The sequence below is a fragment of the Sceloporus occidentalis genome, unplaced genomic scaffold (genome assembly GCF_023333645.1).
Source record: "Sceloporus occidentalis isolate IW3139 unplaced genomic scaffold, rSceOcc1.0.p SCAF_2, whole genome shotgun sequence".
In the NCBI taxonomy this organism is placed as follows: domain Eukaryota; kingdom Metazoa; phylum Chordata; class Lepidosauria; order Squamata; family Phrynosomatidae; genus Sceloporus; species Sceloporus occidentalis.
The window spans coordinates 63,331,015-63,356,485 of NW_028316982.1; the positions used below are offsets into that span (position 1 = coordinate 63,331,015).

Sequence of the window (25,471 nt, forward strand, 5' to 3'; positions counted from 1 at the left end):
GACAGCTGACCAGTTTAAAACAGTGGTTCCCAAATTCTGGTTCTCCAGATGTTTTGGACTTCAATTCCCAGAATTCTTGACTGTTGGCCAAGCTGGCCAGGGCTTCTGGGATTTGAAGTCCAAAATACCTGGAGGACAACCTGGAGGAAACACTGGTTTAAAGGATCAGCAGCTGAGAGTTACAACATGCTGGAGAAAGAATGGCATAATAAGGTGTTTTTGCACTCTTTCAGCTTCCCAACTTCTCTAAAATCATCTCCAAAGGCTGTCATATTATTAAAAGCAGCACTGCAGAAATAATTTCCATACACTGATCAATGCCTGTGAAACAGTAAATGAAATAACCTGTTTTGACTTTTGATTTCAGTGTCATTCTGTCACTGCACTATCTTCCTATTTTATTCTGTCAAGATTGTAAAGTATGCAGAATAGATCAAGGATGTTGGTCTATTACAGCTGGATTAAGAATTGTTCTAATGGAAGTCACATTTCATTTCTGAAACAGAATGCAAGGTAACATCCAAAGATACCACAATGTCTACATTTACTTTCTTCATTAATGTTTCCAGTATGAATGAAAAGTTCTTTAAACAAAGTGCAGACATTAAAAATGAGTGTGCTGTTTATACAGAACAATCACTTCTGTTTTGGTAATGTGTACAGAAGACAAACTTGATCATTGTTCATGATTTATTGATGTGAACATCGGTTTCTACTAGTTGCAGCAAAACAATAGGGAAAGTTCAATGTCAACATGTCAGCAACCTGCAAAGGAAAATATTATTCAGTCAGCACATCTTGAACAATCGCTATAAAGGTATAATTTCTAATGTGATATGAGGAAAGAAAAACAGACTGTAGTCCAGAACAAAAAGTAGACTTACAATTGGCCAGCATCCTGTTAGCAACATATGCAGGAATAAGTCCAACTTATGCCTGCATATGTTTCTAGGGTCTTTTTAGTGGTGGGATGTCTAATGGCAGAATTAATTACCTCCTTCATGCAACGACAACTCTACCCTCAAGCTTCCCCTTTCTCCTGTGCCCCACTTGCCAGCCATTTAGTGACTGGTGAAGAACAGGGGGCTTCAGAGAGCCCTTGCACCAATCCCCTGCTCAACTTCAGCCACTAAATGTAGAGTGGGAACTCCACAGAAGGAAAGGGAGTCTTACAGGAGCACAGACATGGTTTACCGCTGCCCCGGAGGAATTTTGTGATAAGTTCTCTGATGTATTCAGCCAATTGGATATGAGATGAAAGTGATATGAAAGCATTAATCTGATCTTATTTTTAGTGAAGGTTACTTCTCTATGCCATACAGTGAAGAATGACAAGACACAAAGCATGTAGCTGAACACCGCCAGGTAAAGACTGATACAGTTAATTGGCATATGCTAAGCAAGTTACTACTCAACTTTTTCTTAACTCCAAAATGTATCTGTGGAATGTGACAATGGACTTTAAATCGGATGCGCTAGACTAATTTGGTTCTGTATTAAACCCAGCTCCCACATCACACATCTGCACCTGATATTTGGTTGCTAAATAAACATTAGTGAGTTTGTCAGACAAATTTCACCTATAGTATCAATTCGTTTAAATTGTATAGGGGATCACAAGAGCCTACTGATACTGTTGGATTGCAACTCCCATCTGGAGAACTATACAATTCTCATCCCTGAATTAAGTCCTATGGAATTTTATTCATTTGTAACAATATGAGTATCTTGAACCCTGATGTGGCATTACGTCTTTGATGAATGTACAAATACAGACATGCACATGGATATCTAAAGGACTGAAGCCCCAGTGATATCATAATAAATTTATATTTAAACCTTCATTTGTTAGATAATGGCAGACAGTAACAAAACTAAATAAGACCCTTACCGGCATTACTTCTGTGTCACAGCTGGAGTTTGCTTCTTAGGTCTCAGTTTAAAGTACAAGAAGATCATTGCAATGCTTGCATACGTGGCTAGCACATACTAAAGACACAAAAACATATTGGTCAGATCAAATACACTCCAAGCCAGTGATGGTGAACCTTTTACAGGCCAAGTGTCCAAACTGCAACCCAGACCCCACTTATTTATCTCAAAGTGCCACATCCCTCTGGCTTTCTAGTAAAAAACTCTGGCAAACTCTGTGCTAGGGAGACAGTATGTGAGCCCACAGAGAGGGCTCTGAGTGCCACCTCTGGTACGCATGCCATAGGTTCGCCATCACTGCCAAACCATTCTGTACAATTATTCACATAGCCACTTACATTTCTCCTGCCTGTTATGGTGTAGGAATTGAAGTACTTCTGAAACCCCGTGAACTGATGTTGTGATCCATGTGCATCATGCCCTGCCATTGCTTCTAGTCCTAGATTTTAAAAGAAAATTAGTAATGCATTTAAAAGTATTTAAAGTATTTTCCAGTCAAAAAGATTCACTCCATCCACTTATGTACACTTAAATATAAGTATATTGGCCATGAAAACTAACCCTAGTACACAAAGATATGCTGATACAATCCTAAATTGTGTGCTGCATCTTTTGTGGAATGACCTCTATGCCTTTGATGGCATTAACATTAGAAGATTAATAGGTTTAGATGTATTTAAAAGCACGTAACTTAATTTCTGCTTACAGTTCCTGTAACCCAGAAGACAGAATATGGTGTCTTCTGCCTCAACTGACTTACATTCATTAACAGATAAATTAATTTGCAACCATTGTAGACTTATTTGTGGAACAGATGGTATCTGTAACTATGACACTGGAACAGGGTACACGGCACATCATTTTTAGTGTTCAACTGGTCAATGCACATTTTAAAAAATCCAAATACACTTGTCCTTCCATATTTGCTAGGCTTAGGAGCACAAGACCCCTGTGAATATGGAAAAACCGCAAATAAAAAAAACATCATGTTTTCACCTGCGAGGACACCTCTCTAAGAACCTCTAGGTCCTCCAGTGCAACTCTGTGGTCAATGTCCGACAGACACTGACCATAGAACTGCACTGAAGGAGCTACAAATGCCTAGTGGAGTGTTCTCTCTAGGAATCTCTAGGCCTTTCAGTGCAACTTTTAGTTAAAGTTGACCATAGAGTTGCACTGGAGGACTTAGGTATTCCTAGAGAGAGCATATTAATCAAATCTGTGAATAATCAAATCCGCAAATATGGGGGAATACTACTATAAACTGCCATACTGTAGTCAGGTTAGTGTTACAGTACTTTTGTCATCAGCCAAATGCAGCCCCTGACCCATTTGTCAGCCCTCCCACTCAATTTTGCAACCAAAGGAATTGAGTACAGCAGCAGAATACAAACTACAGTTTTCTTTGAACACAAGACATATGGGAAGAACTTACTTCCATTTGTCTTGGTGTCATAAACAGCCAGATGCAAGCCACTGCTGGATATGAGGGAAAGGAATTTGACCCCTGTACTCACCATATACTGCCACAGTCTGAAAGACCTAAATCTGAGTAGATGCCCAAACCAAATGATTTTCAATGGGCATTCAACCATTACTCTGTGACAATAAAGGAGTTATCAAAAAAGACAAGGAATACATTGAAATAAGACTTCTTTCACAATACATAATTATGGCACTTTGATACCATTCTAACCACCATGGGAGAATTCTAAAGAATCTTGAAATTTGTAGTTTGTGAGGCACTAGATCTCTCTCACAGACAATTCTAAATATTTCATGAAACGATATGGATGGAGCCACAGCAGTTAAAATGATTTCAAAGTGCTAAAACTGTGTAATATGAAAGAAGCCTAATTCTAAGGGGAAGGTAACTGGGCCTGGCATATGGCAGCAATTTACCAAATGCTTTGCAAATTAGGTATCCTAATTTGAGATGGTAAACTCCTTCTCCACAAGGACACAAATGCAAGTGGAATTGATTCTGAAACTCAGAATCAAATGGTTCGTCCCCTTGGGATCAAAGAAAGGCACACAACACTAAGGATAAACAAATTATTAATCACTTGCATATAAATAAACTACTACATAATCCCAGAACATTGGGGAAGGTAAACAAAACAGTTTGCACAACTGGCATACAGAAGAGAGAGTGTGGTATAGTAGGATGAGCTATGGACTATGGCTCTGGAGACCAAGGTTCGATTCCCAGTCAGCCATAGAATCACAGAGTTGGAAGAGACCACAAGGGCCATCTAGTCCAACCCCCTGCCATGCAGGAACTCACAATCAAAGCATCCCTGACAGATGGGCATCTAGCCTCTGCTTAAAGACCTCCAAGGAAGGAGACTCCACTACACTCCGAGGGAGTGGGTTCCACTTTCAAACAGCTCTTTCTGTCAGGAAGTTCCTCCTAATGGTGAGGTGGAATCTCTTTTCCTGCAGCTTGCATCCACTGCTCCGGGTCCTAGTCTCTGGAGCAGCTGAAAACAAGCTAGCTCCCTCCTCAATATGAAATCCCTTCAAATATTTAAACAGGGCTATCATATCACCTCTAAACCTTCTTTTCTCCAGGCTAAACATCCCCAGCTCCCTAAATCATTCCTCATAGGGCATGGTTTCCAGACTCTTCACCATTTTGGTCGCCCTCCTTTGGATACACTCCAGATCCTCAATGTCCTTTTTTAACTATTTAATTATTTATTTTTTGGCTTCGGCCCCCCAGTTGTCTGAGGGACAGCAACCCGGCCCCCGGCTCAAAACGGTTGCCTACCCCTGCTGTATGGCAAGGGGTTGGACTGGATGGCCCTTGTGGTCTCTTCCAACTCTATGATTCTATGATCTGATGATTAGGAGGACCTTCCTGACAGTAAGGGCTGTTCGACGGTGAAAGAAACTCCCTCGGAGTGTAGTGGAGTCTCCTTCTTTGGAGGTCTTTAAGCAGAGGCTGGATGGCCATCTGTCGGGGATGCTTTGATCTTGAGTTCCTGCATGGCAGAATGGAGCTGGACTGGGTGGCCCTTGCGGTCTCTTCTAACTCTATGCTTCTATGACCAAGGTCACTCTGGAGCGTTGATTCGAATCCTGCTCTCCAGGGTCACACTCTAAAGCTCAAACCACAGCACCACCTCTCTATACAGAAACTATGATGGGGGTGGGAAAGCTTAGCCTGCCCCTGACCGGCTGAATGTTTGAATGGTGGATTATTTAATTTTTAATTTAATTGTTTTAATCCTTGGCTGTTTAATTGATATTTTATTGTAGTAGGGAGGGAAGGAGGGACGGAATTAATGGGATGTATTTTAATTGTATGTTGTATTTTAAATGTGTTTTTTTACTTGATGTTGAAAGCCGCCTTGATCCTGCAGGAGAGGCGGCATATAAATTTACAGAGTAGAATAAGCTTAAAAAAACAACCTTATAGATGGAGAAAAAAACCAAAAGTACAAAAATAACAGAAAATAAGAGAACAACTAAATAAAATTTATCAATATTATTATTATTGGGACTACCAGGAGTAAAAAAACATATTATTATTATTATTATTTTACTTATTTATTTTGTAAGCCGCCTTTCTCCCAGAAAGGGTCCCAAGGCGGCTCACAAACAATGACCAGGGACTCGCTTACTAAATGGGGAATAACTTACTACGGCAACCCAAGGAGGCCCCTCCACTCCAGAGATCACAAAACGCCAGCAAAGCCCAGCTCTGCAGCAGCCTACCGTCCTCTGTCTGTCTCTGCAACCACCATTCAATGCCCTTCGCCTCCAAGATGGCGGCGCTCAGAGACAATTGGAGAGACTTTGCGCTCGGCGCTGATTGGCTGGGCGCTGGTCCAATGCTACTACTTGATTGGGTAAGGGTCAATTATGACGTCACCCCAGCGCGGCTTCCCCGCCGCTCTGTACCACGCGCGACGTCGGCTCTATGGTTACGCGGGACGTACTTCCTGTTGCCCTTTCCCCCCGGCCTCGCTTCCGCTTCCGGGTTACGGGACAGATGGTGCCTTTTGAGCCCGTGCGAGAGTGAAGGCGGTAAGCGTGGCAGGAGGGAAAGGTCCAAAACGCACTGCAGAAATAATCCAGTTTTGATACCGCTTTTTCCCTGGTTTAATGCTATGGAATTCTGGGAGTTGTAGTTTTTGCAAGACTTCTCCGTCAGAGAGAGCTCTAGCGCCACAGTCAATTACAATTCTCAGAATTCGATAGCATGGAGCCATGGCAGTTAAAGTGGTGTCAAACTGGGTTATTTCTGCAGTGTGGATGCAGCCTTGATATTGTTGTTGTTAATAGTGGCCTTTGAGTTGATTTCGACTTCTGATGACTCCATGAATGATGAGAGCCCTCCAGGTCCACTTCCCTGCTCAGCTTCTGCCAATTCATGGCTGCGGCTTCTTTGGTTTGAGTCCTTCCAGCTGGAATGTGGTCTCCTCTTTTCCTGAAGCCCCTAAATTGCTTCTTTTTTACTCTTAAAAACCCATTGCTGTGATTTGTCTTGATTTAGGGAACAAACTAGTTATGAACCAAGAGCCACCCGTTTATTATCAAGAAGAGAAAATGCAATATCCACCCGAAAGAGCGTTTTCTGACATGTCCAGTAGTCACTGATGTTTTGGAATAGATATGCCTCCGATCCCAGCCAGCATGGCTGATTTTCAGTCTTGGTAGGAGTTGCCCTGCACCATCCGGAGTGCAGATTGGAGAAGGTTGCCCTCAGGAAAGCTCACTTATTGGAGAATGTGTCTTTGCCAGAAGTGCATCTGTTTATTTTATGATGATGATGATGTTATGTTTGGCTGATCTCAAATGAAAGGGTGTGCATATGTTGATTTTGCCATTATGAATGCAATTTTTAGATGAAAATAATGTTGTCTTCCTCATAGAAGAACAACCATGTCATCTGTAGAAGAAAACTTCCCTCGAGGTGGCACACAGAAGAAAGGACAAGAAGGAAAGGCATCCAGACAACACACAGTAGACCAGGACAATTTATTTCAAGTATGAACATAGGAAGTTACCATCTATTGGCTCTGGCTATTTGTTCATCCAGCCCAATACACTTGCCTAAAATCTTACGCAGAGTTTTCCCTCAGCCTTCTTAAGAGTCTTTTAAATTGCAGATGTTAAGGACTGATCCTGGGACTTTCTCAGTTAAATTAATGGCTTTCTTTGGCATTCCAATGTTTAGTCTGTTATATTAGGAAGCAGCTGCCCTTTCAAAAGTTTTGGTAATTTTTGGTTTTTAATTATTTTGTTTTAGACACAGAATGAAGAGGTAACTCCAAAAAGAAAGAAAAAACATCAGGACCAAGTGAAACCCAAAAAGCTCAAGTCTGAGGAGACAGTTGTTGTAAAAACCAGCCCAAAGGATTTTGAGCTTTTGACAGCTGAGGTTGGTGGATAATTTTGGTTTATTTTGCACATGGTGATATATAGTATTGTTTCAGATTTTATCATATGAATTGGTTGTAGAATGAGTCACAATAAGATTGAGTGCTAAGCTGTAGTTTACATAGAATAAGAATGGGCAAAGTACAACCTACGAGGTCACAGGCAGCTTCTCAGTGCCATTGTTATGACCTCTGGTGCCCTGGAATGGTGATTTTGTGTCTGTAGCCCTCCCATGGCATAGAAAGAAGAAACCTAAAGTGGACTGGAAGACGATTTTGTTCTCTTCTTTCATGCTTAGGCCTGGTGCAGTCCATGAAAGATCCTAGATGCCAAAATTTTGCCCCTGAACCTTCTAAAGTTACACAGCCATTCCAGTGCTGCCAGCTCCTTGTGTAGAAGGTGGTGTTATGATTTCCTCCTTGCCTCCTTTGCTTTGGATATTTTAGGTCTAGCCTTCTTGTGTTAGCGTCTTTGCAGGCTAATTAATTTTTACTATCAAGGACAGCACAGTAAAAAAAACCCTAGGAAGAGTGTATTTATGTTGCTTGCTTCTTATGGTTTGTGTGTTTTTAAACAGTCTCTCACTGAAGGAATGCTGCTCTTAGGATGTGTGAAAGAATCTCATCAGTTGGAGCTGGTGATTGGTTTGCCAAATGGGCTCACTGGGTTTGTTCAAGTGACACGAATATGTGATTCCTACAACGAAATTCTGAATAATCAGGTGGCTACTGATGAGCTCTTGGAGGTAAGACATAGTGTCTTACTATAGAAAACCTATAGTGAAAGTAAATGTGTATTTGGTTCTGTTAATAAAACACTTCACTTTAGTGTAAACATTCACAGTTGATATCTAGAAAAGCCATAAACTGTCTATGAAAATTAATATATATAAAATTAAATAAAAATAAATTTTTAATATGCGCGGTTCTTAATTTTTATTATAATTCTTCTGTTCTCATGGCCTTATGGGACAGAATCTGTGATTTATGAAAATGTGCCATTAGTTTCTCTTCCTTATTATGGAAACAATAAGCATTGACTGACAGTATTGTAGTGTTCTCTTTGTTACAACTCAAACATAGTGGCTAATGATATAATGTTTTCTTTGATCAGTGTTTCACAGCCAGTGTTTAGATATTACTGCTGGTGTTTGGATATCTTCAATTATTTTGGTTTATCCTCTTCACCTGTCCTTTGCAGGATCTGAATTCTCTCTCAGACCTATTCTCTCCAGGAATGCTGGTTAGATGTGCTGTTGTTAGTCTGGAGAAAACAAATACAGGACGTCGGAGTATCCAGCTCACAGTTAACCCCAAGGATGTTAACAAGGCTTTGAATGCTGCAGCTCTGAAACCTGGCATGGTATGAAAAATACGAGTTTCTTGTGTTTGTTCCTTTAATAAATGCATAGCTTGCTTCTGTAAAGGTATTTGAGACCATTTACAACAACCAGGCAATTAAGCAAAATATAGATTACAAGTTACAACAGGACAATTAAAGCAACAGAGCAGAAGGTGTTTAAAAACAGTAAAACTCCAAATTTAAATGTGAATTGTAAAGTCCAGAAAATTCTGAACTGTTCTGAGAATAATAAAAGTCAGTGCACTAAATTAGGGTGAATGGATAAATAAAATGTATTTACAGTGGAGCCTCCGCATACGCAGTCTTTTTATAGGCGGCTTTGAGCATAGGCGCTCAAAGCCGCCGGCGCGCGCGGGGCGGAAGGGGCGGCGCGTCCCATTCAATTGAATGGGCGCGTGCACCCGTTGCGCCTTGCGCGCCGCCGCGTCGCCGTGCACAAGCCCCATTGTTTACAATGGGGCTCGAGCATAGGCGGAAATCGCCATACGCGGCGGGATCCGAAACGGATCCCCCGCGTATGGCGAGGTTCCACTGTACTTGCTTCTAGTAAGTAATCAGTGCAAATATTCTGTATAAATTGAAGAAAAGCTTTTTCCACCATGGTAGCTAGGGAGCCTGCTGATAATGGTGCTTGAGGTGTGTAAACGTGAATATCTAATTTGTGGGAGTCATAGGCCTGTTCTTCTTTCAGAGAAATATAGTGCATTTTAAGGTTGAGCAGGGTAGCAGTAAACTATGTGATGGCAAAATTTAAACTAACACTTCTCTGCACAGCTGCTTTCTGGATGTATCTCAAGTGTGGAAGATCATGGTTACATTATTGACATAGGTGTCCCAGCAGCAAAAGCATTTCTGCCACGTCAGAAGGCCCAAAGTTTCCTGCAGTCAAACAACAAAGGTACAATTATACTTAAAAGTGGTATTGAATATAGAACTGTAAGTAGAAGAAATGCATGTTTCAAAGTGTTATGGAACCTTAGATATGGAAGTGGCCAGAGGCGGGTCAGTTCCAAGTGTTTGTGTCTAAGTGTGGTATTCCAGTGAAGATCATAGTAGCAATAAGGATTTTACAGTTTTGCTTCCAGATGCTTTTTTTTAGAAATCTGTTCAATATGTTTGTGAAATGAAATATTTTGATTTAGGATGGAAAGTTTTTTTCTTCTTCATTGTGATGAAAATGTGCTCAAGAAACAGCAGGTGCAAGAATATGACCATAATGGCAGAAAAGCAATAGAAATCCTCTGTTGATAGAATTATTATTTATTCAGGGGCTGAACTGAAGATAGGGCAGTACCTGAACTGCCTTATTGAAGAAGTGAAGAACAATGGAAGGATAATCCGCATGTCCATCTGTCAGTCTGAGATTGTTATGGCCATTGCCACAGAAAAACAAAATTGGTCACTCAGCAACTTGCTGCCTGGACTTGTGGTAAAAGCCCAGGTTAAGGAGGTAAAGTATTTTTTCCTAATTTCTTGTTGTTGTTGTTGTTGTGGTACACCCAATTCTTTTAGAGTTTTTTAGTATCTATACAATCAAACGCTGTAGGGGGGCCTTGGCAGGCAGGCAGCCTTGTCTCTCTGCCACTGTTGCTGCTGTATCGTTCACCTTTGAGTGGCCTAGAGGCTTCCATTGTCTTTAATGGCTGACACAGCTCAGGAGGAGGATGCAGCAAAGAGACAAGGCTGTCCACCCATTGAAGACTGCCGCCTGTTTGGAAGTGAATGACGCAGTGGTGGAGGAGAGCCTATGCAGTTCTGCTGCGCACTCTCTGGCGCCGGGCTGAGATTGCAGACTGGCCTGGAAACAGGCCCAGGTCCCCTCCTGGCCTAATGTAAACCAGGCCCAAAAAGGCCTTCGCAGACAGCGGTAGTGCCCTCTGGAGGACTTATGGGGGGTCCAGGAGCAATGGATCCCGGGAACAAAGGAGGACATTGTGGGGGGGACTCTGCTTGCCTGTTGTGAGTCTATTTTACTTACTTTATTTGTTGTGAGTCCATTTTGCTTATCTTCCCAGTTCCTTCAAGCCCTCATATTTGATTTGCATGGGTCTTTTAAATTGTAAGCCACTTTGAGCCTGTTGCCTCAATGGCGGCACAGCCACCATATTTTACCCTCAACGTATTCATGGGTCATACCAAAATCCCCAACTTTGACCCCAAAATGTACCCTCGAATTACACATGTGGTTGAATTATAGTCAAGTCTATATGGTAGATCTTTGTGCTTCTTAACTCTGGGAAAATATGTGTGAAGCTAAAAAGCTGTCTTTTTCATCTCTGTACTTCACCTAGATTTCTCTTTTAACACTTAACTAAAATACATATTCATAGTAGAGAATCATCACTTCAGCTGAGAGCAAAAGCAATTTAAAATAGACAACACATAAATATTTGGAAAACTGTATTGGGAACTCAAGCTTCACCTTAATCAGTCACTGAAATTCTCCTATATAATCTTACATTCAATTTTTTTCCAGGTGACACCTTCTGGAATTTCTTTAAGTTTTCTCTCTTCCTTTACTGGAATTGTTGATTTCATGCATATGGGTCCTCTGAAAGCAATAAACTACTCACCAGGTCAGATGGTAAGTGCTTTTATATCAAAGGTTCATTTATGTAAGGTATTGCTGTGGGATTTGAATGAACTGTGAAATGAATGGGTGCATTTTTACATTGTTTGCCCTACATGTATGTGGGCTAGAATGTTAAAGATCGAGAACGATAATATTCTCGCTACATCTGTATTTGCCTAACAAAATAGGGATTTTTTAAAAAATACCCTCCTTCTACTTTGCTTCTTCCCTGCAGGTAAAAGCCTGTATTATTTCCAACAATCCTGCTTCCAAGGCAATACGCCTTTCTTTACGCCCAGTCTTCCTTCAACCGGGCATCCAGCTTGGCCAGCTGTGCAATGATCGAATTGGGATGGTAGTGACAAACGCAAAAGTGAAGACCTTTCTACCCAAAACTGGTGCCATCTTTGTGTTGGATGATGGTGGCCTAGGGTTTGCACATGTAAGTTCCTCAATGCCTTTTGTACCTTATATGACTGATCCCAGATATTTTGCCTTACGTGTACAGAGCAATAGATCATCAATTCATCCATTACTGAATTAGCGTGAAATGACTGTAATCCAACATCTGTCAAGAGTATGAGTCCTATAAAGGCTTGATGTTTACTAAAGAGGGTCCAAAAGAGCCCTGAAATTTTATCTGCACTGCAGAAATAATGGATTTTGACACTACTTTATCTGCCATGGTAGAGTGCTATGGAATTCTGGGATTTATAGTTTTGTTAGATAGTTAGCCTTCTCTGTTAGAGCTCTGGTGCCACAACAAACTACAAATCCCAGAATTCCATAGAATGGAGACATGATCGTTAAAGTGGTATCAAACTGCATTATTTCTGCAGTCAAATTAGATCTGAGGTTGCCTAATAACTTTTTCTAGTTTCTTTTGTAATAATACTGATTAGTGGTGCTATAAAAAACCCTCTCAGGATGAATGTACTCTATTGCATACAGGAATATGAAATCTAGACACTAGTGAATTCTCTTGGCTTTGAATGTTTTGGAGAACAATAGGGTAGTAAGCTGAAAAATCACTAGTTCTTTATTTTTTTTATAGCGAAAACATCTTTCAGATACTCCCACATGTTTCAAGCCAGAGATGTTTAAGCCTGGAAATGAACACAAATGTCGAATTATTGACTACAGCCTAATAGATGACGTGGCAATGGTATCTCTCAAACAGTAAGCTCCTATCTTATCCTAGTACAATTTGAACAAGCCAGGTTTTTTAAATGACTTTGTAAATGCATGTTTCAAACATTTCTAAACTTCCCAATGGCTTTAAAAATGACACATTTCAGTGCTGGATCAAGTGTGCTCAAGTCACATGGCTTACAAAGGGATTAAAGTGTATCTGCCTCACATCTGCACAGTGGATTGTGCCTATTCATTTCAAAAAGGTGCTTTGTATCAGTTGAACTTTCTTGCTTGTAAACAAGCAGGAGTTTTTGCTGTTCAGATGACGTTTTGCTACTTAAGCTACAAGGAAAATAGTTGAGGTTTCTTTTAGTTCAAAAAGTTCGTTTACTACCCATTAAAATTATAAGTTTTGTAGACTACTGAAAGAAAGGTACTTAAATAATTTAAGTGACTCAATTTTACCTTATTGCTTCACTTATATAAAAAGCTAGTGGTGTTATCTAAACATCTTTTGTAAGTCCTTCATTAAAAAGAAAAGGAGTCATGCCTTGGATTGAATGAGTACAGAGAAACAAGAGAAAAGCATTTCTTATCATAGGTCTGCACAAAATACTGGGGGTTTCTTATGCAGTGGGTACTAGTAGTAACATTGGCTTGTCATGGCCAATACGAAGCTTTGTTTGCAAGGGTGAAATGAGAATGAGAATGCTGGTATTAGGAAGTATGAAAATATTGTATATGGACGTTGGATTGGATGGGTTTTGCTTCATTTGAAGATTACAAACTGAGGCAGATAGGGACTGAAGTGGATGTTGAGGATGCTCAAACTAAGAGATGTCAGACACTTTTGCACACTTACCTTCATAAAATGGGCTGCAAAAATAACTGGCTGCTGCTACACGGGAATGTCTTTTGGAAAGAGCATGGAAGGGATCTATTGTTTTCATTACCTCTTCCACCTAACAGATTGGTGCTTTTCTTTCTTATTTTTTCAAAATTTGTAGACGTCTTATAGATGCTCCATTTCTGAGATATCAGGATATTTATCCTGGACAAGTTCTGGAAGTAAGTTCAAGAGTAACAAAACCTTACTCTGTCTCAACTTTCATTACAGTCTTAATCAACCATTTATCATGCAATCAAAGATTATTGGCTTTATCTAATTTTTCCAACAAGTATTAAGTCCCTTTGACTTTCATGTTGTATAGTTATTTAGGCCCAAATACTGATTTTTAACATTACTATAACAATACTAATAATTTTATTGTAGCCATGCTGGCAGGAGCTGACATCCGTTGTAGCTGAAAAACAACTGGACGTTTGTCCTTGGTTCCTAGAGATCAGCACTATTTTCATTAGGAGAACCCATTGTACTTAAAATTACAGAATCATAGAGTTGGAGGAGATCAAAGGGGCTGTCTAATCCACAACCATGCAGAAAAATAGTGTGAAAGCATTCCTGGTTGCCCTCTACCCTTAAAGACCTCTGATGAAAGGGTCTCCACACACTCTGAGGCAGTCCGTTTATCTTCCTTTATCCCATAGTTTAGTCTTATATGTTCCAGTACTACATTCTTTTGTTTCCTAGACCACAGCATTGTCTCTTGACCCCTTTTCTTTGTGACATTAGGGCACAGTATTAACTCTGAAGCCATTTGGCATGCAAGTAAAGGTGACTGAGTACATCAAGGGCCTAGTCCCATCCTTGCATTTGGCAGATGTGCCTCTGAAGCAGCCAGAAAAGAAATACAGTGTGGGAGCTTCTGTCAAGTGTCGGGTAAGGTCCTCCCTATAAGGGACAACTTGAAATTCTGGGCTGTCATAAGGATGTTTTTGGTAAGAAAAAAACCTCCATAGATTGTTCAGAGGCCAGAGTGCTTCTTTGCAAATTAAATTATTCTGGGGTCTAGGTGCTTAATTTGTTGAGCTGAATGTAGATATGATACTGTGATGCTCGTTATATACCTTTGAGCAAGTTGCTGTCTCTCAGCCTAATCAATTTACAGGTTAGTTCTTTGTGGGCTTTTCAGGCTATCTGGCTGTGTTCTGGAAGAGTTTATTCCTGATGTTTTGCCAGCATCTGTGGCTGGCATCTTCAGAGATGCTCCCAAGACGTCAGGAATAATCTCTTCCAGAACATGGCCACATAGCCTGAAAAACCCACAAGAAACTATGTATGCCAGCCGTGAAAGCTTTTGGCTATTTAAAGGATAGTTTGTGGGGAGAATGTGGGAGAATAATTTGTGTTCTGCTCTGAAGGATTAAGTGGGAGGATTAGATACAAATGGTATAGATAAATTCTGTTGAAAATGATCCCTGCTACCTGTTCATCACCATTTGAATACCAATGTGAATTATGTAGTGTGTTGTACTGAACTACAGGATTAATGCACTTTATTCAAAAAATTCCCACTTAATTCATGCCAGATACATGTACAATTAAAGATCTCATTTTCTAAAAGAATAATGGTTGCTTCCACTTTAACTTCAAAGAATGTAATTCAGCAGTCTTAAGCTCTGTCTCCCATAGGTGTGTTAACTTCAGGAACAATTGTGTTTCTAAAGTGATTAGTCATGCCACAACTGTATTGGAAGTAATCTAGGGCTAAGGAACCAAAATTGGAGAGAGATGGAGACTCTTTGCAGGTTGGATGATGTCAGGGGTGTGGCATGCCCCTTGACACTACTGGGGTCCCAGCCAAAGTGATGGGTGGTACTTTTTGAGCAGGAACTATTTTCTCTGTGTGCAAATTTTCTTACTTTATACTCCAATAATATAATTCCCCTTTCTTTCATCTTGGGCCAAAACCTGTTTTCCTAGTCAACATGTAGTCTTTTTCTCCCAGGTTCTTGTCTCCAATCCTGAAGCAAGGAAGATTGTTCTGACATTGAAAAAAACACTTGTCAATTCCAAACTCCCTGTTCTGGCCAGTTATGAAGATGCAAAGCCAGGCCTGATCACCCATGGTTTTGTGGTGTGTGCTAGGGAATTTGGCTGCATTGTGAAATTCTATAATGACCTAAAAGGCCTGGTTCCCAAGAATGAGCTTGGCTTGCCACCTTTGACTCCTCCTCAAGAAGCCTTCTATGAAGGTCAGGTAAGCACTGAGTGAAAATAAAAGGCAAGAACTGTATGTATTTGGAAAGTATCTTTAAAAGTGTGTAAAATCATTAAATTCTAGAAAGTGAATTATTTCTTCCTCGCAGAATATTTTTAAGTCTAGGAAATAAGATATAGCATTATGTTCTCATTCTCTTTTTTTAAAAACACTAATTTTGATAATCTTGTCAAACTAGTAGAACTTGAAACTACTCATCCTAGCAAATGTCATTTTCATAAAAACATTCAATAAAGTGTTGCAGAATGCTTAAGTCATATACAATGGAAAGAGAAGAAGGAGACAGGGCACAAATGGGATACAAGGGAAAGAAAGTAGAGTCAAAACAGAGGTGATCATAGTTGAGGAAGGCATAACAATTCTCTATTTGTCTTGTACAACATGTGATGAATGTACATGTTTATTTTTGCTTCTTTTTTTGCTTGTGTTTTCCAAATCAGGTGGTCAAAGTGATTGTCTTAAAATGTGAGCCTGAGCAGGAAAAAGTGCTCCTCTCATTTAATCTGACAGATAATCCTCTTGCTAAAGCTAGTAGAGGTGAAAAAGCTTTAAAGAAACGGGAAGTGATATATGAAGCCGGACAGGTAATTTATTTTAAAATATTTCTTTTTTGTTCCCTGTAGGAATTGTGACTGTTCCTCCGGAGATTATGGTGGGCTTTAAAATCTAATAAAATGTGCAAATCATGCTGGGATACTTACCTTTGCAGGCATAGAGTTCTATCCCGCATCCTTCTTCCCTTCATTATAAGCTTTGTCATTAGATAGTTCTCACTCTGTCAGTTTCTTCCGGTGAACATAAAAAATTTCAGCTATGTAAGGAAAATTTTAGCATAGTAAGGAAAGCAATATCGTGTCCAAATTTTAGTGCTCTTACTATACATAAGCCCCTCTAACTTTATGGTTTTCTTTATATTAAAGTAATATTAGCTTCTGCTGTAAAGATCATTGGATTTTGAGAAACGTCAGTGTGATCCTGGAACTATTGCACTGTAAAGTGGTAGTTCAGAGGTAGGAGAAAAGCAACCAGCAAGCTTCATGCAGCCACAAGGCCTTTTTTATTTTTTTTGCTCTTCCCCAATATTGGGCCCCAAGAAATTGGCTACTGGAGCCTCTGCAAACTCGTGGAATGGTTGGCCATCTGAGTTCATTTTCAAGGCCTCTTTTTGCCCCAGGAAAGTATTTTCAAACTTTGAAAGTGACTTCTACCCCTCTAGCTGAAAAAAAGGGTTGAGTGGTCCTATGTCCCCACAAGTTGCTCAGAACTAGGCTTGCCATATCCCGCCTGGGGGTGGGACTTTCCCGGTTTGGGGCGGGGCCGCACGGTCACGGCCCGGTTTGGCCCCGTCCCCGGGATTGCCCCTGCTCCCGGGCGAGATATAGCAAGCTGAGGGAGGCTTTCCCTTGCCGCTTGGGCCCAGGCTTGCAAGGAAAGCCTCCCTGAAGGGGAGGAATCCCTCTCTGCCTGGGTTCCGCCCCCGCCGAGGGCGGGGCCCAGGCCTGCAGGGAAAGCCTCCCTGAAGGGGAGGAGTCCCTCTCCGCTTGGGCTCCGCCGAGGGCGGGGCCCAGGCCCAGAGGGAAAGCCTCCCTGAAGGGGAGGAGTCCCTCTCCGCTTGGGCTCCTCCCCCGCCGAGGGCGGGGCCCAGGCCCAGAGGGAAAGCCTCCCTGAAGGGGATGAGTCCCTCTCCGCCTGGGCTCTGCCCCTGCCAAGGGCGGGGCCCAGGCCCATAGGGAAAGCCTCCCTGAAGGGGATGAGTCCCTTCCCGCCTGGGCTCCGCCCCCGCTGAGGGCGGGGCCCAGGCCCAGAGGGAAAGCCTCAAAGGCTCCTATTCAAATGTAGGACACAAAAAAAATGTGTCCTACATTTGAACATTTTGTCCTACATTTGTCCCGGTTTGGAGGTCCTGATGAATGGCAACCCTACTCAGAACTGTGATAACGTTTGCAACCTGTCCTGATCTTCGTGTTCTCAGGTTGCTGATGTGAAAATTCTGAAGAAGAAAGAAGATGGCCTAGAAGTTACAATCTTACCAAACAGTATTTCTGCCTACCTTCCCATGATGCATCTCTCTGACTCTGTGTCTCATAGCAAACTGTGGTGTCATTGGCTCAAAGAAGATGATATTCTGCATAATGTTGTGTGCCTCCATGACAAGGGGCGTCATATTGTATCCTTTTCATTTCTTCTAGGCCTTTGGTGAACCTATTTGTCATTTTATTTTGTACAATGGCGTTAACTCTGACTATGCTGCACTAGTTCTTCCTTAGGCTACCAATTTGGTTGCTAATCATGTCTTATAAAATTCTTTGTTAATTGTATGGCTTTAGGATTGCAACATGTCCAGTTTGTAGGGTATCCAACATTAAAATCCTTTCCCCATTTCTCACTCCGTGCTCCAAACACTTCAAACTGGAAATATTTCACCAATCACTTGCAGGTGATAACTTGATTCTGTCTAGTGTTATCATACCTTAATTCTGTGCAAGTACCATCTGTAATTGTGGAATGTATTCCCTTGCAAGTGGTTCTAGTGTTGAAGCTCCCCGTTGTGCTTATGTGAGTAGGTCCTGCTTTTCAATGGTTCATAGTTCATTGTATGTAGGATTTCCTCCTGTATTTGACAGTCTAAAGGAAGAAAATCTTTGGCAATCAAGAATATAATTGATCAGTGTCTTTCATAACTTTGATTGGCAAATGTTTGGTGACCTTTTCATGCCTGCATTTTTTGTTTGTTTGTTTATTTCTGGATACCAGCCTTAATTTACCATATATACTTGACTGTAAGTTGACTTCATAAATAAGTTGAGGGCAGGTTTTGATGTAAAAAATATGGATTCTGATATGACCCATGGATAAATCAAGGGGAAAACCTAGGGACATCTAAAGGATGGAGGAAAGGAGAATCATGCCAAAGAACTTGCAAAATTCTGGTATGCATAACTATTTGTGTGTACCTTAAAGGCTGGATGGATGTGGCGGGAACTATGGTAAAATCATGACTCTGTGATGTGTGGGGGTGGTGACCAGGTGTGGGCATGGCTGAGAAAACACACCCATGTCATAAAGGATAAAAAAAGCAAAGCAAAGAAAATAGTGACTACATTTGCAGTGATTATAGCCTTTAACTTTAATATGATAATTTTGCCTGATTTTAACCAAGAAAAGCTGACAAATATACACATATATTGTTAGGATCCTTCGAAGCCCAATTCTTCTTTAAGCTCCTTTGAGGAGAAGCACCAAAGAGATGCCACAGCTGCCATTTTCCTGTCTAGGCATTCAAAATGGTCAGAAGCAGTGCCACAGTGGAGAGAGTAGAGAAGATCAGAATGGAAACAAATAGGTACTGATCTAGCATTGACAGCACTGACCTTGGTGCCTCTGTGCCATTGACAGTTAAATTGCATACCTCTCTATTTTGATAAGTTTCAACTGGATGTGCGCCTTGCAGTTGCCAAGGGCAAGAAATTCCCAGATCTGTCCTTTTAATTGATTTATTCCTTGACCCATTGTCTTTAGACTTTGAGTAGGAAGCCAGCAATGGTTTTGGCTGTACAGGAAGAACATGCAGTGAAGAACTTCTCTGACATTCAGCCAGGATTGCTGTTGACTGGCTTTGTGAAAAACGTCATGCCTTATGGTGTGTTTGTGGAATTTCCATATGGTTTGACAGGGCTGGCACCTAAGTCGGTAAGGCATGTCATGCTGTCTTTGGTTAAAAACAGGCTTATTCAGGCATATTCGATCCAAATGGAGAAGCGGGAGATATAAATAAAAAATAAAAATTTATTATTATTATTATTATTATTATTATTATTATACAAGAGGTCTTTTTGAAACATTCTCATGCTTTAATCCTGTTTTCCCTGAGGAATACAATTTTTCCATTGAATTGACCTTTCTAGTGTTGAAGGGGGGTGGGAACAGTTCATTGAACTGTAGATAGAAATGTCTTACTTTCAAGCATTTGTTACAAAACAAAATTGGAGGCAAGACTTCTGGGTTATGCATATTCTTGAATTGTAAAAAATGTCAGTGCTAAATTCACATGCACAGACACAAAACGCCAGTACATGCACACATGCATGCAAATACATATGACAGAAGTCTACAATTCTATAAATGATCATAGATTAAGAAAAGGAGAAGTTTTTGTCTCTGTCTACTATATGACCTTCCTGAACATGGAATAGGAAACAAGGAATGTGCTGTGAAAAGAGAGAGCATGTAGAAAATTTCTGGGTATGAGTTTACTGTTGTCCTCCCCTGCAAAGCGTTTGCTTATAGATACTGTTTTGAAATGTACAGTTGCCCCTCCGTTTTTGCAGATCTGAAGTCCGCAGGCTCGATTACTCACAGAGGGGCGAGCACGGTTGGGCGTGTGAGCGTGTGGCCATTCAAGCCAGTGGAACTTGAATATATGCGAGTTTCCGTTTTGGGGGGGGGGTTCCATAATGGATCCCTGTGAAAACAAAGGGACCACTGTATTTCTTTTCCCCTGGAGATTTTGAAAGTGATATCACACTCTAAGAAAAAATATTTAAGTAATTATTTCTCTTAATCACTACAGGCAATGAGTGATAAGTTTGTGACAGACACCAAGGATCATTTTGTGATAGGTCAGACTGTGATTGCCAAAGTGACCAACATTGATGAAGAGAAGCAGCGCATTCTGCTATCCATGAAATTGTCTGACTGCTCCTCTGAGGATTCTGTTTCACAGAGCTTCTCCTTGCTGCAACAGTACTTTAAGGAGCTGCAGGAAATCAAAAGCATCCTGAGCAAAAGAGGTAAAAGACTTTAGGGATGGGGTGACCAGTTGTTATCGGGGGGTGGGGGGTGGGGGGTGGGGGGTGGGGGTGGTTGTATTTGAGAAACCTAATTTTGTAGCAAAACATGTGAGTGCTTTCTCACATCCATAAATTTATTTAAGGAAAGATGACATTCTTGTTATGTGGTTATTGTTTAGCTTTGTATTCGTTCAAAGAGTTAGGTTCTTTGAGTGCATTTTGTTTCTGTGTGACCGTGGATTACTTCCTATGACTTTAGACTGCTTAAAAGGGGGGAGAAATGTATCTCATTTTCTCATTAAGATAAACAAACATAATTTGGTTATATTTTATCTTTTTTTTTTAAAAAAAGGTAAAACTCACAGAGCTTAATAATATAGTTCCAAGAGGAAAATGGATTTTAATTCTGCTTCTCTTTATCTTCAGATGATTCACATGTGGCCCAGAAACTTTGTGAAATTAAACCTGGACAGAGGCTGCAGTTGGTGGTTCACGAAGTGCAAGCAGATGGTTCAGCAATTTTCAGTGGAAACTGTGTTGCTGGATTGACTGTAATGGCTGCTTACAACCATCTTGGAGGTAGGCCACATCTCATGGCCTGTCTTTCTTGTCTTCTATGCCCTGCCCTTCTGTATATTGTTTCTCATGTGGTAAATACTTCATTTATGGCAGAAAATTACCTTTTTCTCTGTGACTATGAGCCGAAACAGATGGCCACACAAAGTTCACTTCTGGAGCACGCGGTTTACACGCTGCATGCTCCGATGACGCCTGGAACCAGATATGGGTGCCTTCAAGATGCTCTGGCAGCATGGTGTTTAGATGCCACACACCACTGGAATGTCTTGAAGCTGTCCTGGGGCTGCGGCAGGGCTGGGAAAGCCGTCTCTTTCCCTACCCAAATAGGAACTGATCTTTTATGCTCCTATTTGGGCTGGGTTTAAAGTGGATTGGGGCTGCAGCATGTGTTTGTTGTGGCCTCAATCTGTCTTCAGCGGTGGCAGCTTCAAGCTGCCCCTTGCCAGTCTGTTCCAACCCTATGTGTGTCTGTTTATGAGAGAAAGGCAACAGTGAATTCTGGATTTTTAATATAGATTATCTCACTTAGGAAAAGTTCTTAGTTTCTTTTTTGTGCTTGTCTATTATATCAGCATCTCACAGTTATATTTCTGGTGCATTTTTTTAAGGTAAAAATATTGCTTTGGGTGAAAAAGCAAAAGTGGTGGTTCTATATATTGATTACCTAAAAGCAAAGATCTGTGTATCTCTTCGAGAGGAGCTGCTGTCCCCCAAACCCAAGAAGGTATGAAGAGTTGACACTGTCTAGTATACTCATTGATAAGGGGGAGACACATTCGCAGAAGAGACCCAAATAACATCTGTAGAATTGGGGTGCACATAAAGAATATATAATGGAATGCCTATGAGGTAATATAAAGCTGTCTTCATTTGGAACGATTTTTCCTTTGTCCTGTAGAGAAGGAAAAGGAATAGATGATTTAAGCTGAAACATACTTTTTCACTCATGAGAACAAATTTCAAAACCACATAGTCCCAGAGTGTGGTTATATAAGGATCTTAAACATTTAATGCTGCTATTCAGAATTCTTGATTTAATTTTTTTCCTCCCATTTGTTTATGGTTGGGGTTTAAACATTCAAACTGTTATACTGTGGAGAGTTGCAATAATTTTACAAGCTTGTCCAGGAAACTTGTAGAATTTCCATTGTTATTATGTGTCTTGAAGCTGACTTTGATTTATAGTGACCCTTTTGAGTTTTTTCTTGGCAAGTTTTATTCAGCGACAGTTTGCTATTGCCCTCTTCTTGGGCTGAGAGAGTATGACTTGGCCAAAGTCACCCATTGAGTTTCTACAGCTGAGCAGGGATACAAGCCCTGCTCTCCCATAGTCCTAGTCTAAGACTCAAACCACTGCAGCATGTCAGCTTCAGGAGTTCCATTACTGAAAGTTTTGCAGATGTGACTAAGGGAAAGCCTCTCCCTACACAATCCGCCCCGCACCCTCAGGACTTCTGGAAAGAAACTATTGGAACATCCCAAAGTTACACTAAGATCAACTTTTGACAAAGCATTTACTGCTGCTGCCCCAAGACTCTGGAATGGCCTACCGGAAGAGATCTGTCTTATTAACACTCTAGATGCCTTAAGACGGATCTCTTCTGGCAGGCATACCCACCTGATCTATTATGATTGAACCCTGAAAATGTTTACCTCCTAGGGATGAAGTGCACATAGATTGTAATAATAATTTTTATATTGTTTTATAATTGACCGGTAATCAATATATGTATGAAATTGTGAATTGTGATTGTGATGATGATGATGATGATTATTATTATTATTATTATTATTGTGTTAAAAAATACTGACTTCTGTTATATGATAAAATGTCCACATATATCTGTACCCCCCCAATTTTTTCCCCTGTGCTTCTCATTATTTCTTAATTTTTCAGTTAACCCTAGACTCTCAATATGAAGCCATTGTGCAGCATGTGGCGACAGAGCATGCAGTTGCTTCATTAGTAGGAACAGGCCAACTGATTGCTATTCCTGTAGCTTCCCACTTCAATGACACATTCCGGTTTGATTCTGAAAAACTGAAGATGGGACAGTCAATTCGAGTGGTTCTGAAAACTGTGGAAACAGGGGGTTATGGGATCTTGCTTGCTGTACAAGGAGCAGCGAAGAGAAGGGCTGTAATCCGGTCACGGCATGACTCAGAGGCACTAGATGAGACTTTGGCCATGGTGAAACACTCACTGCATATGGGTGATGTGGTCAAAGGCACTGTGAAGTCTGTCAAGCCCACCCATGTCCTAGTGGCAATTGATGATCACCTGACTGGCTCCATTCATGCATCCCAGATTGTGGATGAAGTTTCTGTAGGTACCTTCCCAACATCCCTGCTAAAAGTTGGTCAGAAAGTGACTGCCCGGGTCATTGGAGGCAGAGAAATTAGAACTCACAGGTGAGAGAAATGTTTCTAGTTTAGAAATGTCTCTTTTCTTATATTTGTAATCTATTATTTCACTTACTATCACTGAGTAATCTAGCAGGCAAAATCCTTTCCGCATGTATCCTGAGTCCAGGTGTACTCATTCAATTTTTGCTTAGTTTATAATTTTCAGCCTTCAAATAATATGAAAGCTAGATGGTCTGAGCTCTGTTCCTACATAAATACTCATTTCATGTAGAGCAGATATGGAGGCAGCTTGGACTTTTTTTATTGGCGGGGGGGAGAAGCATATCCAGCTCTCTGCCATTTCTCTTGTGGCAGTGGCAAGCTTTGTCAGTTTTGTGTGAAGAGGACCACATCCAGTTTTGGTCTTGCCTTCTCAGAGGCAGGGTGTCCACCTTCTGAAGCAGATGAGGAGAGAAAATGGAAACCTGCTCAATGCTTTGGGTCCAACAATGCAGGTAGTATTTGGCGGGCCATCTGGGCTGGAGGCCTGTAGATTCTCCAGTTATTATTAGACTCAGATTTCCATCAGAGGTGATAGGAATAGTAATTCATTGAGATCTGGAAGGTTGCAAGTTGTCAAGATCTTTATTTACATGGGTAGGATAGGAAGCCTGAGTGAGTTTCTCATTTTTAGCTTTTTGTCTTTAATAAATATTGTAATAACATTTGGAGTTACATCTTCTGAAATATAAAGTTATAAGACAGAGAGAAGAATAACAAAATCTGAAAAGTTTTTATTTCAGTATGGGTATATAGTGCAAGGTTTTACATTTTATATAAATATTTTCTCAGAAGCATTGCTCACTATTATTTGAGATAAATTGGAATTGAACATACTACCGGTAGGTCTCTTGGGAAACAGACCTCACATAATTGAAGAACAGGGTTCTCCCCATTCCTAAAAAGACTAGTGCTGTTCAAATACATAGCACTAAGGGAATTGCTAGATAATGCGATGTTTTTCCCCCCATTCCTTGGAATGAAGCAGGTGGAGAGAGAGCCTCAGCAGGAATAAAATTATATAGCATCTCCTCTTTCAGGCAACAGAGTTACTGCTTCCACGGGTAGCATACTGGTTTGGATTTTTTTTTAATCACTGCAAAAGCTGTTTATCTTTTTGTATTTGCTTAGTATTCTGCTGATGCTAGAGGGGTATATATGGCATCTCTTTTTTCTTCATTTCTTTTGTAAAACCAGCGTGGCTAGGGCAAGGATGATTTGCTAAATCTGCTTTTAATTTTCTAATCTGGTTGTTGACTTGCTGTCACTTTTCAGATATTTGCCTATCACCCACCCCCACTTCACTCATACGTGGCCAGAGCTCAGTATCCGACCAAGGTAAGGAGGCCTTTCAATGCTGTGTTGAGCTGAAACCTTAGAACATGTTAAATGTAATACAGCCAGCTGCACAACTCAAAATATCTGCTCTTGGTTTGAATGCCAAGAACAGAGGAGGAAATGTATACCTAACATTCTGCATCAAATATATAACAGGAAGGGAATCTATTAGACAAATATGCACCGTATATACTCAACTATAAGTCCACCTCATGTATAAATTGAGGTCAGTTTTAGGGCCAAAATTATGGATTTTGCCATGACCAGTGGATAAGTCTAAGGTAAAATAGGGAGGCTCCTTCAGTGTGTGTATGTGTGCCTGCAGCAAGAGAGACTAATTGAGACTCTTTGTTTCAACTTTGGTTTCAGCCTCTTCACATTGCATGGGGAAATCTGAAAGAGCTGCTATTACATTACCATACACACCCATACCTGGGATTTTGAGGTCGATTTTCAGGCATAATTTTTTAGATTTAATACGGTATACAATTTCAGTTTCAGATGCTAAATGGCCATAGGCTATAACATTTCTTAGTGGATGATGGGTTAATACTTTATGCTGAGGAGAGGGGGTCAGGGATATTACAGGTAGTAAATGTTGGATTAATTAGTAAATCTAAGCCTAGAAATGTTGGTGGGGACAAGAATTGAGTCTCAAACTGTTGGTCTTCCCATCATACGTGTGGTTACAGAGACTAAACCAGATGTGTCTAGTGCTTAATATTCTGCATTGGTTGTTCAGTTCTATGACAGGGTTACATTGGAGCTCAAATTTCATTCTGTGAATACAACAGAATTTCCAGAGTGGGTCTTTCTTATGTTTTCATCCTTTTGCAGACTTCTGT

General features: G+C 40.7%; 2 protein-coding genes across 8 annotated transcripts in view; one reads left to right on the forward strand and one right to left on the reverse strand.

The window, feature by feature from the left end:
• Positions 1-676: 676 nt before the first annotated feature.
• Positions 677-5,759, reverse strand: LOC149318473 (ATP synthase F(0) complex subunit k, mitochondrial-like). Of its 2 annotated transcripts, none has more exons than XM_089509791.1 (4): positions 5,656-5,759; positions 2,271-2,371; positions 1,892-1,989; positions 677-765 (listed from the first exon to the last, which is right to left on the reverse strand). In XM_089509791.1, exons 2-3 carry the CDS (start codon positions 2,358-2,360, stop codon positions 1,897-1,899), a joined length of 183 nt encoding a protein of 60 aa, XP_089365917.1. In that variant the 5' UTR covers positions 2,361-2,371; positions 5,656-5,759; the 3' UTR covers positions 677-765; positions 1,892-1,896. The 2 variants fall into 2 exon arrangements, with proteins under 2 accessions (XP_089365917.1, XP_089365918.1); XM_089509792.1 differs by having other exon boundaries at positions 5,581-5,723.
• A 128-nt stretch (positions 5,760-5,887) lies between these two features.
• PDCD11 (programmed cell death 11) overlaps positions 5,888-25,471 on the forward strand; it is a 37,027-nt gene continuing 17,443 nt past the window's right edge. For 5 of the 6 annotated variants that reach the window (XM_089509793.1, XM_089509796.1, XM_089509797.1 and 2 more), the window contains exons 1-21: positions 5,892-5,967; positions 6,816-6,930; positions 7,193-7,324; positions 7,901-8,068; positions 8,524-8,685; positions 9,460-9,583; positions 9,954-10,135; positions 11,162-11,269; positions 11,493-11,699; positions 12,312-12,436; positions 13,399-13,459; positions 14,025-14,171; positions 15,241-15,492; positions 15,954-16,097; positions 17,486-17,680; positions 19,033-19,203; positions 20,084-20,303; positions 20,730-20,882; positions 21,491-21,606; positions 22,780-23,294; positions 24,564-24,626. In XM_089509793.1, the coding sequence (XP_089365919.1) occupies positions 6,826-6,930; positions 7,193-7,324; positions 7,901-8,068; positions 8,524-8,685; positions 9,460-9,583; positions 9,954-10,135; positions 11,162-11,269; positions 11,493-11,699; positions 12,312-12,436; positions 13,399-13,459; positions 14,025-14,171; positions 15,241-15,492; positions 15,954-16,097; positions 17,486-17,680; positions 19,033-19,203; positions 20,084-20,303; positions 20,730-20,882; positions 21,491-21,606; positions 22,780-23,294; positions 24,564-24,626 (3,350 nt within the window). In that variant the 5' untranslated portion in view covers positions 5,892-5,967; positions 6,816-6,825. Of the gene's footprint in view, positions 5,968-6,815; positions 6,931-7,192; positions 7,325-7,900; positions 8,069-8,523; positions 8,686-9,459; positions 9,584-9,953; positions 10,136-11,161; positions 11,270-11,492; positions 11,700-12,311; positions 12,437-13,398; positions 13,460-14,024; positions 14,172-15,240; positions 15,493-15,953; positions 16,098-17,485; positions 17,681-19,032; positions 19,204-20,083; positions 20,304-20,729; positions 20,883-21,490; positions 21,607-22,779; positions 23,295-24,563; positions 24,627-25,471 lie in introns of all 6 variants that reach the window. The other variant, XM_089509795.1, reaches the window with a different exon arrangement.